The sequence below is a fragment of the Arachis ipaensis genome, chromosome B4 (genome assembly GCF_059453495.1).
Source record: "Arachis ipaensis isolate K30076 ecotype BB chromosome B4, ASM5945349v1, whole genome shotgun sequence".
Taxonomy (NCBI): Eukaryota; Viridiplantae; Streptophyta; class Magnoliopsida; order Fabales; family Fabaceae; genus Arachis; species Arachis ipaensis.
Genome location: NC_142439.1, coordinates 107264950 through 107278896, shown reverse-complemented (window position 1 = coordinate 107278896; position 13947 = coordinate 107264950). Strand labels below are relative to the sequence as shown.

Below are 13947 nucleotides of genomic sequence, written 5' to 3'. Positions count from 1 at the left end.
TGTTCACCACATCTTCCCAAGTTGTCAAGCTCTCTCTTGGAAAGAATTCCAGCCACTTGGCTGCCTTGTCCCTGAGTGAGAAGGGAAATAAGAGCAGTCTATAGGCGTCAGGATGAACACCATTAGACTTCACTGTGTCACATATTCTCAGGAAGGTGGTTAAATGTTGATTGGGGTCTTCTTGAACACTTCCTCCAAACGAACAGTTGTTCTGAACAAGGGTGATGAGCTATGGTTTAAGTTCAAAGTTGTTGGCATGGATTGTTGGCTTTTGGATGCAAGTTCCACAATTGCCTGGGTTTGGATTAATGTAAGAGCCCAAAACTCTTCTATCCTCCCCAGCATGATTTGCTCCACCTCCCCTGCCATGGTTGTGAGTCTCTTCTTCATGATGATTTTTCATGTTTTCTTCCATGTTAGGTTCAAAGTATTCCTCAAAGTGTTCCTCCTCTTCTTCAGCACCAACTACACGTTTTTCTTTTGCCTCCCTCCTTAGTCTAAGGAAGGTTCTCCCAGGTTCAGAATCAAAGGAATTTGAAGCCCCGCTTCTTCTTCCTGTCATACAACCAACAAGTACAAGCAAAGAAAATAGGTGCAGACAGCATTTGTGTCAGAATTACTGTTAGTTGTGGGTGGTGCAATATATCAAACAGTTAGTGGGTTAGCAAACAGAATTGAAAATAACAAAAAAAAACAAACGAGTAGAGGGAGAAGGGAAGAAGGTTAACTAAAACAAAAAGTAAATCATTCAAACAGAAAAATGAAATTCACAAAATAAAAATGCTCAATCTAGTGATCTTCCAATTTAATCATTGTTGATGCACAATCAATCCCCGGCAACGGTGCCATAAACTTGATGCACGGAAAACTTGTCTCTCAACAAATCTCCATTCGGCAAGTGTACCGAAGTTGTCGTCAAGTAAAAACTCACAATAGAGTGAGGTCGAATCCCACAGGGATTGATTGATCAAGCAACTTTAATTAGAAGAATGTTCTAGTTGAGCGAATCCAGAATTTTGGTTGAGAGTTGCAGAAATTAAAATGGCGGGAATGTAAATAACAGAAAAGTAAATGCTAGAATTAAAAGACTGGAAGTAAATGACTGAAAATAAATTGCAGAATTGTAAATGGAAATGGGGGATTTGCTCATAAAAGTAAATGACAGAAATTAAAGAGAATGGGTAAGATCAGAGATGGGGAGTTCATTGGGCTTAGGAGATGTTGCAATTCTCCGGATCAAGTTCATTTTCATCTCTTCCTCAATCAATGCACTCATTGATCTCCTTGGCAATCTTAAGTGATTGAATTACAATTTCTTGCAATTCAATCTCTCAAATCTTGATCAATAGCCAATTCCTTGGTCAATTGCTCATGAGAAGAGATGAAGTATGGTCACTGATTATACCACATGCATTTTCCAAACCAAGTATTGAGAGGGTTATAGTCACATACCCATTCAAACCCAATTTAGTCCAGCATGAGAAAGCATTTCTAGCTTGATCTCTTCATTCCTCTTTCAAGGTTCAAAAGAGATCCAAGTTTGAATAGCTTCTCTTCCAAGATAACTACTCAATTGGATGAAGATCGAAAGCTTTCAAGTAAAATCAAGAGGAAAGATAGAAGAAGAATAATGAAAATTAGTATTGATCCATCAAATTACAACAGAGCTCCCTAACCCAATGAAAGGGGTTTAGTTGTTCATAGCTCTTGAAAATGAAAACAAAGATGGAGAATACATCATAAAACTAGAAATTACAAAGAAAGTAAAATACAGAGAGTAGTTCCCTTTTTCCCAGCCTCCAGAACCTCTTTACAATTCAAAGCTACTCCTATATATACTACTCTTCTCAGCTTTTAGTTTACTCTTCAAGTCTTGGGCCTTTGGATCTTGAGTTTGAAGCAGTTCGTTTCTTCATTTGGGCTTGGCTTTACTTGCAGAGAGAAAGTGCTAAGTGGGCAGAGACTTCAGCTCAGGACGTTAGGGGTGTTAATATTTAGTGAGAATATAAGTTCGAGAACGTTAGTGACACTTAACATTGTCACTAACGTTCCAATGCACCCCTTTGTCTTACGTTAAAACCCACGTTAACTAGGTTAACGTGGCTTTTAACGTTGCCTTGTTAATCCTTCGAGAACGTTAGTGACACTCAACATTGTCACTAACGTTCCAGTGTGCCCCTTCTTGTTTCACGTTAAAGCCCACGTTAACTAGGTTAACGTGGCTTCTAACGTGGTCCTTGCCAACCTTCGAGAACGTTAGTGACATTCAACATTGTCACTAACGTTCCAATGTGCCCCTGGGTCTCACGTTAGAGTCCACGTTAACTAGGTTAACGTGGCCTCTAACGTGGCCATCTTTAGCCATCCCAACGTTAGTGACAATGTTGAGTGTCACTAACGTTGGCTCATCCTTCATTCCTCATCGTTAGCTTCCACGTTAACCAAGTTAACGTGGAGGTTAACGTGACTCTTGGGGGTTGTGTGGTTGCTTCAACGTTAGTGACAATGTTGAGTGTCACTAATGTTGTCGACAACTCTTCATCCTTTATGTTAGTTCCCATGTTAACCAAGTTAACGTGGGAGTTAACGTGGTACTTTGTACCATAGGCCAACGTTAGTGACAATGTTGAGTGTCACTAACGTTGGCTTCTCTTCCCCCCCCCCCCTTAACGTTAGAGGCCACGTTAACTAGGTTATCGTGGCTTCTAACGTGGCCACTTATGAGTAATTGCCAACGTTAGTGACAATGTTAAGTGTCACTAACGTTGGCTCAACTTCTCTTCTCCACGTTAGAGTTCACGTTAACTTAGTTAACGTGACTCTCTAATGTGGGCATTGATGGCTTTTTGAGAATGTTATTGGCAATCACTTTTCTCATCAATCTTGCAAGTTACCTCCCCTTTTCTTGCTTCCTTTTTGGTACTGAAATCAAGCAATAAAGTGCATCAAAGCTCTAGTCCAAGTCATGAGTAATGCAACATAATATTTGTCACTAAACTTATGCAAAATCCTCATGAAATTATGTAAAATGCACAATGTATGCTTGAATCAAGGCATAAGTGAATATTTACCCAAAACTAGCTTATTTCCTAAAGAAATGCATGAAACTAACCTAAAAACAGTAAAGAAAAGGTCAGTGAAACTGGCCAAGATGCCCTGGCATCACAAACCAACTGCTCAATCAGATACTTGAGAGGCTAGAACGGCTTGAACGGAAAGGAAAGCAAAGAGAACGCCGTAACAAGCGTAGATTTACATACCTCAAAGAGCTACTTGTTGGTAACCACCCACCTAGAGAAGACCCAGACACCCCGGACTCTACCTCATTTACCAGCACAGGGAGCCATGACGGTCCCGATGATGGAGATGCTGCTATTAGCCCCCCTTTGTTCCTGATAGATGGCACCGAAGACGGTGCAAAGCTTTAAGTGTGGGTAGGTCGGTCAGTACCTAACTTCCGGAGGTAATTTCTTTTTACCTAAACACCAATAAAATAAGGATATTTAGTTAGTTTTTCTTTTATTCAGAATAGGATAAATTGCATAGTAATAGGTTAATTGCTTGCATGTTCTACTTGATTGAAAAATAATAAGTTTTTTTTTCAAACCCTATTTTTGAAAATTTTTACTAATTTAAAATAAATATTTTGTGTTAAACTTGTTAGAAGTTGTATTTGGAACATAGTTTAAAAAGCTAAGAACACACAACCCGTGAGATTTTGAGCCTAATTACATGGTTACATTATTTAACCATAAATATTTTATTCTTGTGTGTTTACTTCTTTATGATTGTAATCTTTATTTTGTTTCATCCTGTATGTCCAATGTTTAATGTATCTATATGCATGCATATGATTGAGGTCATTAATTGTTTAGCTCACTTATCCCAAATAAGCCTACTCTTCAATTACCTTTGTCAGCCAATTTGAGCCTTTTAAATCCCATTTGTTCTATATTTTACCACATCACTAGCCTTAAGCAGAAAAATAATTAAATATCCCAAAATGAATCTTTGGTTAGCTTAAGATAGAAAGTGTGTTAATTAAGCATGAGAAAATTGTAGGAATATTGGTTAATAAGGGGATGTATCATGATGGAAATTTGGATACCTACTCATATAAAACATAAAAAAATTGAAATTCCATGTGCATTGGTATGTTATTTCTATCTAAAAAAATCCAAAAATATTCAATAAATATTTAAATAAATAAGGGAATAAAATTACCCCAATTCTAAGTTAAGTAAAGCTCCAATGCATATGTGATAAGAAAATTAAAAGATAAAAAGTTAACGCATGAGTATGTAATGTGAAAGTGAGAAATTATGGGTAGCTAGGCATGAATTAGAATTATATAGAGTATATGTATGTTAGGTGAAGGCTTAGGTTAGTCAAAGATTCATATTCTAGCTCACTTAGCCATATATATATACCCTTACCCTTACCTTAGCCCCATTACAACCTTGAAAAGACCTCATGATGTTTGCATTAGTACATTAAATATTGTTGATTGGTTAGGTAAAGAACAAAATTTAGAAAGCATGATTAGAGAAGAATAGAGTGATTACCCTATACACTTGAGATACTAGAGTGCATATACACCATCAGTGAGGGTTCAATGCTTAATTCTATGTTCCCTGCTTTCATGAGCTATCTTCTTACAATGTTACCTGTTTTTACTATATAAAATTGATTTAGTGGAATTTGATTTACGTTTGTCTTGAAGAGCTTATTTATTTTTAACCAAGTAGACAAGAATCATATAGTTGCATTCATATATATAGGTTGCATTGCATTGCATGAGTCTTACATTTCTCTACTCATTCATTTTATCTCCTTAAGCTAAGCATGAGGACATGCTAATGTTTAAGTGTGGGGAGGTTGATAAACCATTATTTTATGATTTATATTGTGTTTAATTGAGTGGTTTTATCAAGTCTTTACCTACTTATTCATATGATTAACATGATATTACAATTCCTTCCTAATATTGTTTATGGTTGAAAACTTGCTTCCTAGAAACCTTTAATTAGTACATTTTAACTCTCCTTTACACCACTCGATGCCGTGATCCATGTGTTAAGTGTTTCAGACTTCATAGGGCAGGAATGGCTTGGAGAATGGAGAGGAAGCTTGCAAAAATGGAAGGAATACAAGAAACTAAGGAGATGACCAGCGAACACTGACGCGATCGCATGGCTCACGCGAGCGCGTGAAATGAAGAAATCACAGTGACGCGAACGCGTACCTGACGCAAATGCGTGGAGTGGAGTCTGCACGAATGACGCGAACGCGTGGACGACGCGAATGCGTGACAAGGAAAATTGCCGAATGATGCGAACGCGTGGACGACGCGTACGCGTAACCTGCGCGATCTGCAAAAATAACAGAATACGCTGGGGACGATTTCGGACCGCGTTTTGACCCAGTTTTCGGCCCAGAAACACAGATTAAAGCTAGGGAACATGCAGAGACTCGAGACGCATACACACACATTCAGATACATCGATATTAGGATTGCTTTCAGTTTCAGATCTGAATCTAGATTAGCTTTATATTAGTAGTTTATGCTTTTGCTTTGTATTTTTTGATGCTGAAGATTCATTACCTCCGTGAAGACATTACTTTAGTTTGTTTCCTTATTCCTTTACTCTTATTAGTTGCTCATTGACCCTATTAAATTAAATATGTTGCATTTTGAATTTATTAATATACAAAGTTACTTTTATTTTTAATTAATTATTAATTCTCTATTTTATTTTGTTTTAATTTATTATGTCTTCTTATATTTTTATGAGTATTAATTCCATGTCAATGGAGTAGATTTCCTACTTGACATGGGGGTTGATTAAGAGGAGACACTTGAGTTGGAATGCTCAAGTGCTTAGTTAAATTAGACGTTGTTGGCTAATTCTGTACCTACTAACGCTAGACCTTCCCAAGGGAGAGGACTAGGATTTGCGGGTAAGAGTTAGCTCAATCACTTGACTTTCCTTTATTTAGTAAGGGTTAACTAAGTGAAAACAATAACCTCTTTACACTACACTTGAGAAGATTCCAACAAGGATAGAACTTCCAATTAATCATTCCCCCAGTCAAGGCCTTTTAATATTAATAATAATTCTTAGTTTTATTGCTTTAATTTACAATTATTTTTACTCATTATCAAAACTCAACTTTTCCGGAAAACTTCTAGTTAATAAAATAGCACTCTTTCCTGCAACTCGTTGGGAGACGACCTGGGACTCATACTCCCAGTATTTTTATTTCTAAAATTTGTGACAACCCCTTTTTAAATTGGTGAGGCATACTTTAGCTGGTTGAGAGCTATACTCGCAACGCATTTCTCTTATTAAGACTCTCTTAATTGGTCTAACTTCTGCCCTCTCATTAGTATCCAAGCCACTTATTCTCTTATGCTTTATCACTTGCATGAGTATTATCTCTTGGTGCTTCTTTAAGCTTAAATTTTGCCACCTTTCCCTCTTTTCTAGGATGGTTATCAAGAAAGACAAAGGGAAGGCATCTAAGAAGGCACCGCTCCGGTCCACTAGCAAAGCACAACAAGCACCTAGAGCCAAGCCCCTCCTCAATAAGACAAGGAGCGTTGCTAACATTGATGTTTTGGAAAAGGACAATCCGGCAAGGGATCCGAACAAGTTCCCCGACCGCTATTGCGAACTTGCCTACCCTTTGATAAAGGAAAGGAACTATCTTGCGGAGCCTCTTCTAGCCCCTCTGACTCATGTCATCCCGCTTGTCATGCCCTACATCGAACGGCAGCAATGGGAGTTCCTATTGAGGAAGCCACGTGAAGCAAACTTGTCGTGGGTGATAGAATTTTACACCAATTACCACTCCTTATCCCTTACATCAGTATTTGTGGGCCGAAAACAAGTTTTCGTCACAGAGGAGGCCATTCAAAGTGTGCTTAAGACCAGACCGTTAGCGGAAGGGATTGATGCATATCAAGAGGTTTTGTCGGCATGATGCAAATATGAGTTTGATTGGGATGCCATCCTCAAGGTCATTGCTACACCCGAATCATTCTGGATTCGAGGGAGGATGAGGCCGAGGCCCAAGGGCATTGACGCACGTTTTCTCACCAGAGAGGCTCAGGCATGGGCATAAATTCTAGTCCATTATGTGCTCCCTACCACCCATGGCTCATCTATTACTGCTGAGTTAGCCTTGTTGGTTTGGTGTGTCCTCACAGAGAGACCGATTCATATTCCCCGTCTCATTCGCCAAGCTATGGGCCGCATCCACGCTAAGGGGAACCTACCCTTCCCCGCTCTAGTGACCGACTTAGTTACCGCAGCCGGTGTCCCCCGAGAAACCAAGGACCGGAGGGCCATGATCCCGATAGACGGTGATGTTGTTCCAAACGGGAGATATCTCTACTCTCCGGCGGATACCGAGGACCCGAACTTAGCCATCCCCATGAGCATTCCCACCTCCTCCACCGCACCACCAAAATCATCCATGCAATGCATAGAGGACCTTCACAAGAAGCTTGATCGTTATGAGCGGCGCAATCAACGCCGATACACTTTTGTCAAGAAGATTCTAAGTTGCTTAGCACCACCTATGGAAGAACCAGAAATCTCCACATCCACCGGCACCAACAATGAAGATAGTGATAATGGAGAGGATGATGGACATTCGGAAGCCGATCAACCACTGCGTCTCACTCAAGGCGCGGAGGACCGTGCCAACTTCTAAGTGTGGGGAGGTCAGTCGGCCGACCGGTCTTCATAGGTAACACCCGAATAAATTTTGAATTTGTTTTGTTAAGTAGGATAGATTGCATTTGACATCCATTGCATGTTAGTTATCTCCTAATGAGTCCACTTGGTTAGAGTAATGACTTCTTTCCTAGGAAGCTAGAACTTTAGGGCAAACTCACCAATTTTAAAGATGCTATGCTTGTTTGAAGAATGTAATTTGGAGCATGGATTTTGAGCCAAGAACACAAGCAAGCGAGTTTTGAGCCTAATTGCGTGGTTACATCTTATAACCACTTACTTCCCTTCTTGTGTGTATTGTTCTTTCTCTATGATTGTGATCCTTAATTTGTTTGACTCTATATATCCATTTTTATATGTATGAATGCATGTACATGATTGAGACCATCAATTCACTTAGCCACTTACCCAAATGACCTTACCTTATAACAACCTTTGCAACCAATTTTGAGCCTACGCTTAACCCACTTATTCTTAATTTTAGCACATCACAAGCCAAAAGCGAAAAACCCATGAATGTCCCTATTTGAATCCTTGAATAGCTTAGGTTAGTACGGGTGTGCCATTCAAGTGTGGGAAAACGGGGGAGAGCATTGGTTGAGGTAAAAGCATGTTATTGTTAAAAATATTGGGAAGTGGATACATACTCATGTGATTAATTGAATATATAGACCTTATGCATTGATATTCTTGTACATAGTTTGAAAAAAAATTTAATAAAAAGGGGAAGGAAAAAAAAAAGAAAAGAGACCCAAAGAAAAAAGAAAAAAAAGGGAAAAGGAAAAGAAAAGAAAAAAAAAGAGATATATATAAAGAGAAGAAAAAGAGAAGCAAGAAAAGGGGACAAAATGTCCCAAAATAAGACTCAAAGACGAATCAATGCATATGTGTAATGATCAAAAGTGAAAGCATGAGTATGTGAAAGAGTGAGGAGCGGGTGGTTAGGTTAGTACATAATTGTATAGGATGTTATATAGGTTGGGAGGGGAGCTTAAGCTAATTAAAGGATTCAACCTCTAGCCCACTTAGCCAAATATATAACCCTACCTTAACCCTAACCCCATTACAACCTAAGGAAAGACCTCATGATATATGTATGCATGCATAGAACAAGTGTTGATTGTTAGAGAAAGAAAAAATTTTGGAAGAGCATGAAGTAGGAGAGGATTGAGTGATCAACCCTATACACCAAGCGGATAGAGTGTAAATACTTCCGGTGAGGGGTTCGAAACTCAATTCCTTGTTCTCGGCTCTCGCAAGCGCTCTTCATGCAAGCTATGCATATTTCACTTTGATGACTAATATTGGTAGAGTTCATACATTGCCGATCATCTTGCCCTATGTGCATATATATATGTGTCCTAGGAGGATTGAATTGCTCTTGACCAAGTAGATAGTAGCATACACCCTAGTTGCATTCATGTAGGTAGATTGCATCCCATGAGTCCCACTCTCTTGTGATCCTTTGATCTTTTGCTTTCCTTTAGCATGAGGACATGCTACACTTTAAGTGTGGGGGGTTGATAAACCCCGTTTTTAGGGTTTATCATGTGTAGATTTTAAGGGTTTTATCAATGATCTTCCACACTTGTCCATATAAAACTGTATGATTTTGTGTTCCCTTCCCAACTTTGCCTCATAGATGAAAATATGCTTCTTTTGCATCAAAATGAATATATTGTAATCCTTCTCTATTACCATTCGATGCCTTGATCCGTTCGTTAAGTGGTTTCAGAAGTTATAGGGCAAAAATGGCTAAGAGGAGTGAAGGAAGCATGCATGAATGGAAGGAGCATGGAATAAAGCAAGTTTTGAAACTTAGGCATTTGCGCGCACGCGCACCGTGCACGTACGCGCGGATGTGTACCCCCAGAGCCGGTTGGGTGGAGCCGAGACGAGAAGCCGGCGTGCTTATATGGCTGGGCCACAAGTCATCGGACGCGTGCGCGCACTATGCGTCTGCGCGCAGATCGCAGAGGACCCCAGGTGCGCATACGCGCAGCCGATGTGCGCACGTGATTTTTTTAAAGAAAAACGTGACCAGCGATTTCAGGGGATCCCAGGCCCAGTTTTGGAGCAGAATTTTGGAGGGAAAAGCTTAAGAAGACCAAGGATTAGAAGTGTTAGAACAATTAGTCATAATTCTAGATATTTTAGGGAGTTAGTTACATTTTGTTTTTAGAGAGAGAAACTCCAACTTCTCTCTAGGATTTCACTTCCTCCATTGCAAATTTTCTTTGATTTCTTGGTGAGATCCATTGCCAATTCACTTTTGTTTTGATACAAGTTGTAGATCCACTCTTCTTCTACTCTTAATTGATGTTCTTTTGATTTAATCTCTTAAATCTAGATTTGTTTGACTTTGTTACTTTGAATTTTGATTAATGAATTGTGGAATTTCATTTAATTGCTTGATTGTTAATGATTGTTTGGATTAGATAACTTTAATTCAATTTTCTTCTCTCAATTACATTATGTCTTCTATGATTGCCTACCAATTGTTTGTGATAATGACAACCCTAGCTATGGATTAAATTTCTCTTACTTGGCTTAGGGGTTGAGTTATTGGAGACACTTGAATAGTGAAAATCAATTGTAGATTATGAATTGAGAATTGCTAATTGACTTGGAGTGCACTAAAGCTAGACTTCCCTAGGGTGGAATAAGACTTGTGACTCAAGTTAGTTACTCTCACTTGACTTTCCTCCATTATTAGAGGGTTAACTAAGTGAAGCAATAATCAATTCTTATCATAATTGAAGGAAACTATAATGATGGAACTTTCAATACTTACCTTTAGCCAAGGCCTTTATCTCAATTAATTATTGTTTGCTTTTGTTAGCTTGAATTCTTGCACCAACTCTCAAAACCACAAAAGACTTCCTAATCAATGATGTGCATTCTAAGGCAATTCCTAGGGAGAACGACCCGGGATCAATACTCTTGGTCATAGATTTTAGAATTGTTTGATGCGATATTTGCGTGTTGGTTAGACTATACTCACGATTGGATTCATTGTAAATTTCTAACCGGCATACGAATATTTCGGTTCATCAGTGGTTCAACCGAAAAAACTATTTTAGAATAGAATAATAAATAAATTATAAATAAACATCCTAAAATATAATTATAGTCTAATATAAATCTTAAAATATCTTTGAAATTTAAAACACTACATAAACTATCATCAACCAAATCCATATGATCTTATCAAAATACAAACTCAAAAGTTAAATAGTAAAAAAAACATATCTAAATATTAAATCTTATCATCATGATTTATCAATCATCAAAATCTGCAAGAACTTAATGCAAATTTGCTTCGGTGGGATTATCTTCACCTTCATTTCCACCCTCTTGAGCAGAAGAATCAAGAGATGCAGCATAAAGACCACTACTACCACCGCAACTTTGATATAAATCAACATCAATATCACCTAATAAAATACACATGTTATCATTATATTATCAACTAACAACATTCTAATAAATCATTAGAAAATAAACTATAATACTCACGCAATAAGTCATCCACATTACTAGGAAGATCAGGCTCTTTGTCTACAACCTCTTCTGTCACCCAAAAATCAACTAAATTGATACTTTCATAATCAATTGGATCATATTGTATCTTTTGCTTTCTTTTTTCTTTTTCCTTCCTAAAAATTTAAATACAATATATGAAGAATTAATAATTTACAAATTTGTTATGATAAAAATTCCGTATGAAATAATATGATATTGCATGAAACATATATTACCTGGATTTAAGATGCAAATTATAAGTAACGTAAACAATATCATTTAGTCTATCATGCTCCAATATATTTTTTCTTTTTGTATGAATCTAGTCAAAAAGACTCCAATTTCTCTCACACCCAAAAGAAGTAGATGCTTGGCTAAGAATGCGAACAACTATCCTTTGTAAATATGAAGCAGAACTATTGAATAACCTCCACCATTCATCTACCAATTATAAAACCATAACATATTAAAAGTTATCAATTAAAAACATAAAAGCATAAAACAAGTTACTATTAATTAAACAAATATTCAAATATTATTACCAGGCTTAAGTTTAGATGCAGCTCGAATAGCTTCTGGTCTATCAAAGCTTTCCTTCCGATCTCTATATAAATGTATTTCTTTCATTGCCTCAACTGAATCCAAATTGTTTCACTTGCAATACAAGGTAATAAGATCAAGCAAACCTCGCATAACATCAGGTGCTTCTTTATAATTTTCATTAAAAAATAATGCAGGATTCAGGAAGTAAGCTGCCACATGAAGATCTTTCTTCAAATGCTTGTCCCATCTTGAGTTGATAATATCTGTGTACGGCTGATATACAGTCTTGTTTTGCCTAAACATCTCTTTAATTGCATCTTCTGCCCTTAGCATTTCTTCATAAACATATCCCAAAGATGGTTTGTCATCAGCATCAACAAGCCTCAGCAATTTAATCAGAGGGCCCACAAGTTTACATGCAGTAAAGCAATCATCCCAAAATTTGCTATCCAAAATAATAGCACTCACAGCTCTACCAGTAGCACTCCTTCCTAATTTGTGACCAATAAAGAATGAATCTACAATCAATGCTTGCAAATCCGCTTTACACTCAAAGATGCTCTTAAATTTGATAAATATAGTTGCAAAACGGGTTGCACCAGGACGTACAATTTCTCTCCAATTAGGTATTTTTCTAAGCCAAGATAAGAAAACCATATGATTGTATACAAATACTGTGATCTTTGAAGCACATGTTGCAAAGTTAGAAATATGCGCCATGCTGCTTATATCTTTCAAAATAAGATTAAGGCAATGAGCAGCACATGGTGACCAATAGATATTATCATATTTCTGATTGATAAGCCATCCAGTAGCAACATAATTGGCCGCATTGTCAGTCACAACATGCATAATATCATTAGGGTCAATCCATTCAATCACCTCAGAAAACAAACTATACAAGAGTGAAGCATTTTTTACGATACTGGAAACATCTATTGATTTCACAAAGCATAAACCTTTAGAACAATACACCAGAAAATTAATTAACGTTCTTTGTCTTTGATTTGTCCAACCATCAGCCATGAGGGTACATCCAGTTTCTCTCCATGCACTCCTATAACTATCAACTAGGATTTGACATTCTCTTTTAAGATCAGCCAACAAGTGAACCCTTAACTCATCATAAGAAGGACCTTTGTAACCAGGTCCAATACCACCAACACCATCCAGCATATCTTGGAAAAATGGAGACATCACAGTATTAAATAGAATTTTACAATCCAAAAGGCACTGAGCAAACCATTTATCAACCTCGTGTATTGCCTCTTTGTTTTGCAAAAAACTTTTTAAGATTTGGTTGAGCTCCTGGAGTTGTTCTTGGTGCAAACATAGGAGGAATGACTTTGGCTTTCTTTTTTGGATCGCCTCCAACCACTTTCTGACTAGAAGTATGCTGCTGTTCTTGTTGAGCTATTGCTTCATTAATTGCATCCTCTACCTCATCACCACCCTTTACACTAAAACTTACTTTTCTTTTGTTTTTCTTGATCTGAATTTCTTTCAATAAACTTTTCATCTATTTTTCCACATCATATGGAACTTTAGGACATTTTTTCACGTCTCCAATAATCTTTGCTAGATGTTTCTTCATCCTGTGAATTTTGCCTCCATTGAAAACTTGTAGACAAAATAAACATTGATATTGTGATTTTCCATTCACTATTTGTAGAGTAACATATTTCCAAGCTAAATCTGTTTTTTCCCGTAAATTAGAAGAGCCTTGTGATTGACTATCGTTAGTACTAGGGGATTAGGATTAGTAGCATCATTCGAAATAGGAGGATTGACAGGCAGATTATTATTCACAGATGCATTATTATCAGCAATTGCTTCTTGATTAATACTATTATCCATAACTGAAATTAATAAAACAGATACGAAATTAAAAACAGCCGCAGCACAATGAAAAATCAAAAAATCATCAACAAGACCATATCTGAATTCTGCCTACAGCATTCAGCAGCAAACAAACTAAAACATTAACCAATAATCACAAAACACTAAACCTTCACCCAACAATTACAAACAAAGCTAGCAATTACAAACTTTAGCATATTGGAAAACATTCCAAAACACTAAACCTTCACCCAACAAAACCAGCAACTACAAAACAAAGCTATTAGCAAATTTG

At 37.4% G+C, this 13947-nt stretch overlaps 1 protein-coding gene across 1 annotated transcript; it reads right to left on the bottom strand.

Moving 5' to 3' along the window:
• Window positions 1-11051: 11051 nt before the first annotated feature.
• On the bottom strand, window positions 11052-13010 carry LOC148568690 (uncharacterized). The gene is made up of 4 exons (XM_088484746.1): window positions 11957-13010; window positions 11813-11905; window positions 11265-11318; window positions 11052-11182 (listed from the first exon to the last, which is right to left on the bottom strand). The coding sequence occupies exons 1-4, from the start codon at window positions 13008-13010 to the stop codon at window positions 11052-11054; spliced, it is 1332 nt and encodes a 443-aa protein (XP_088340872.1).
• Window positions 13011-13947: the final 937 nt, after the last annotated feature.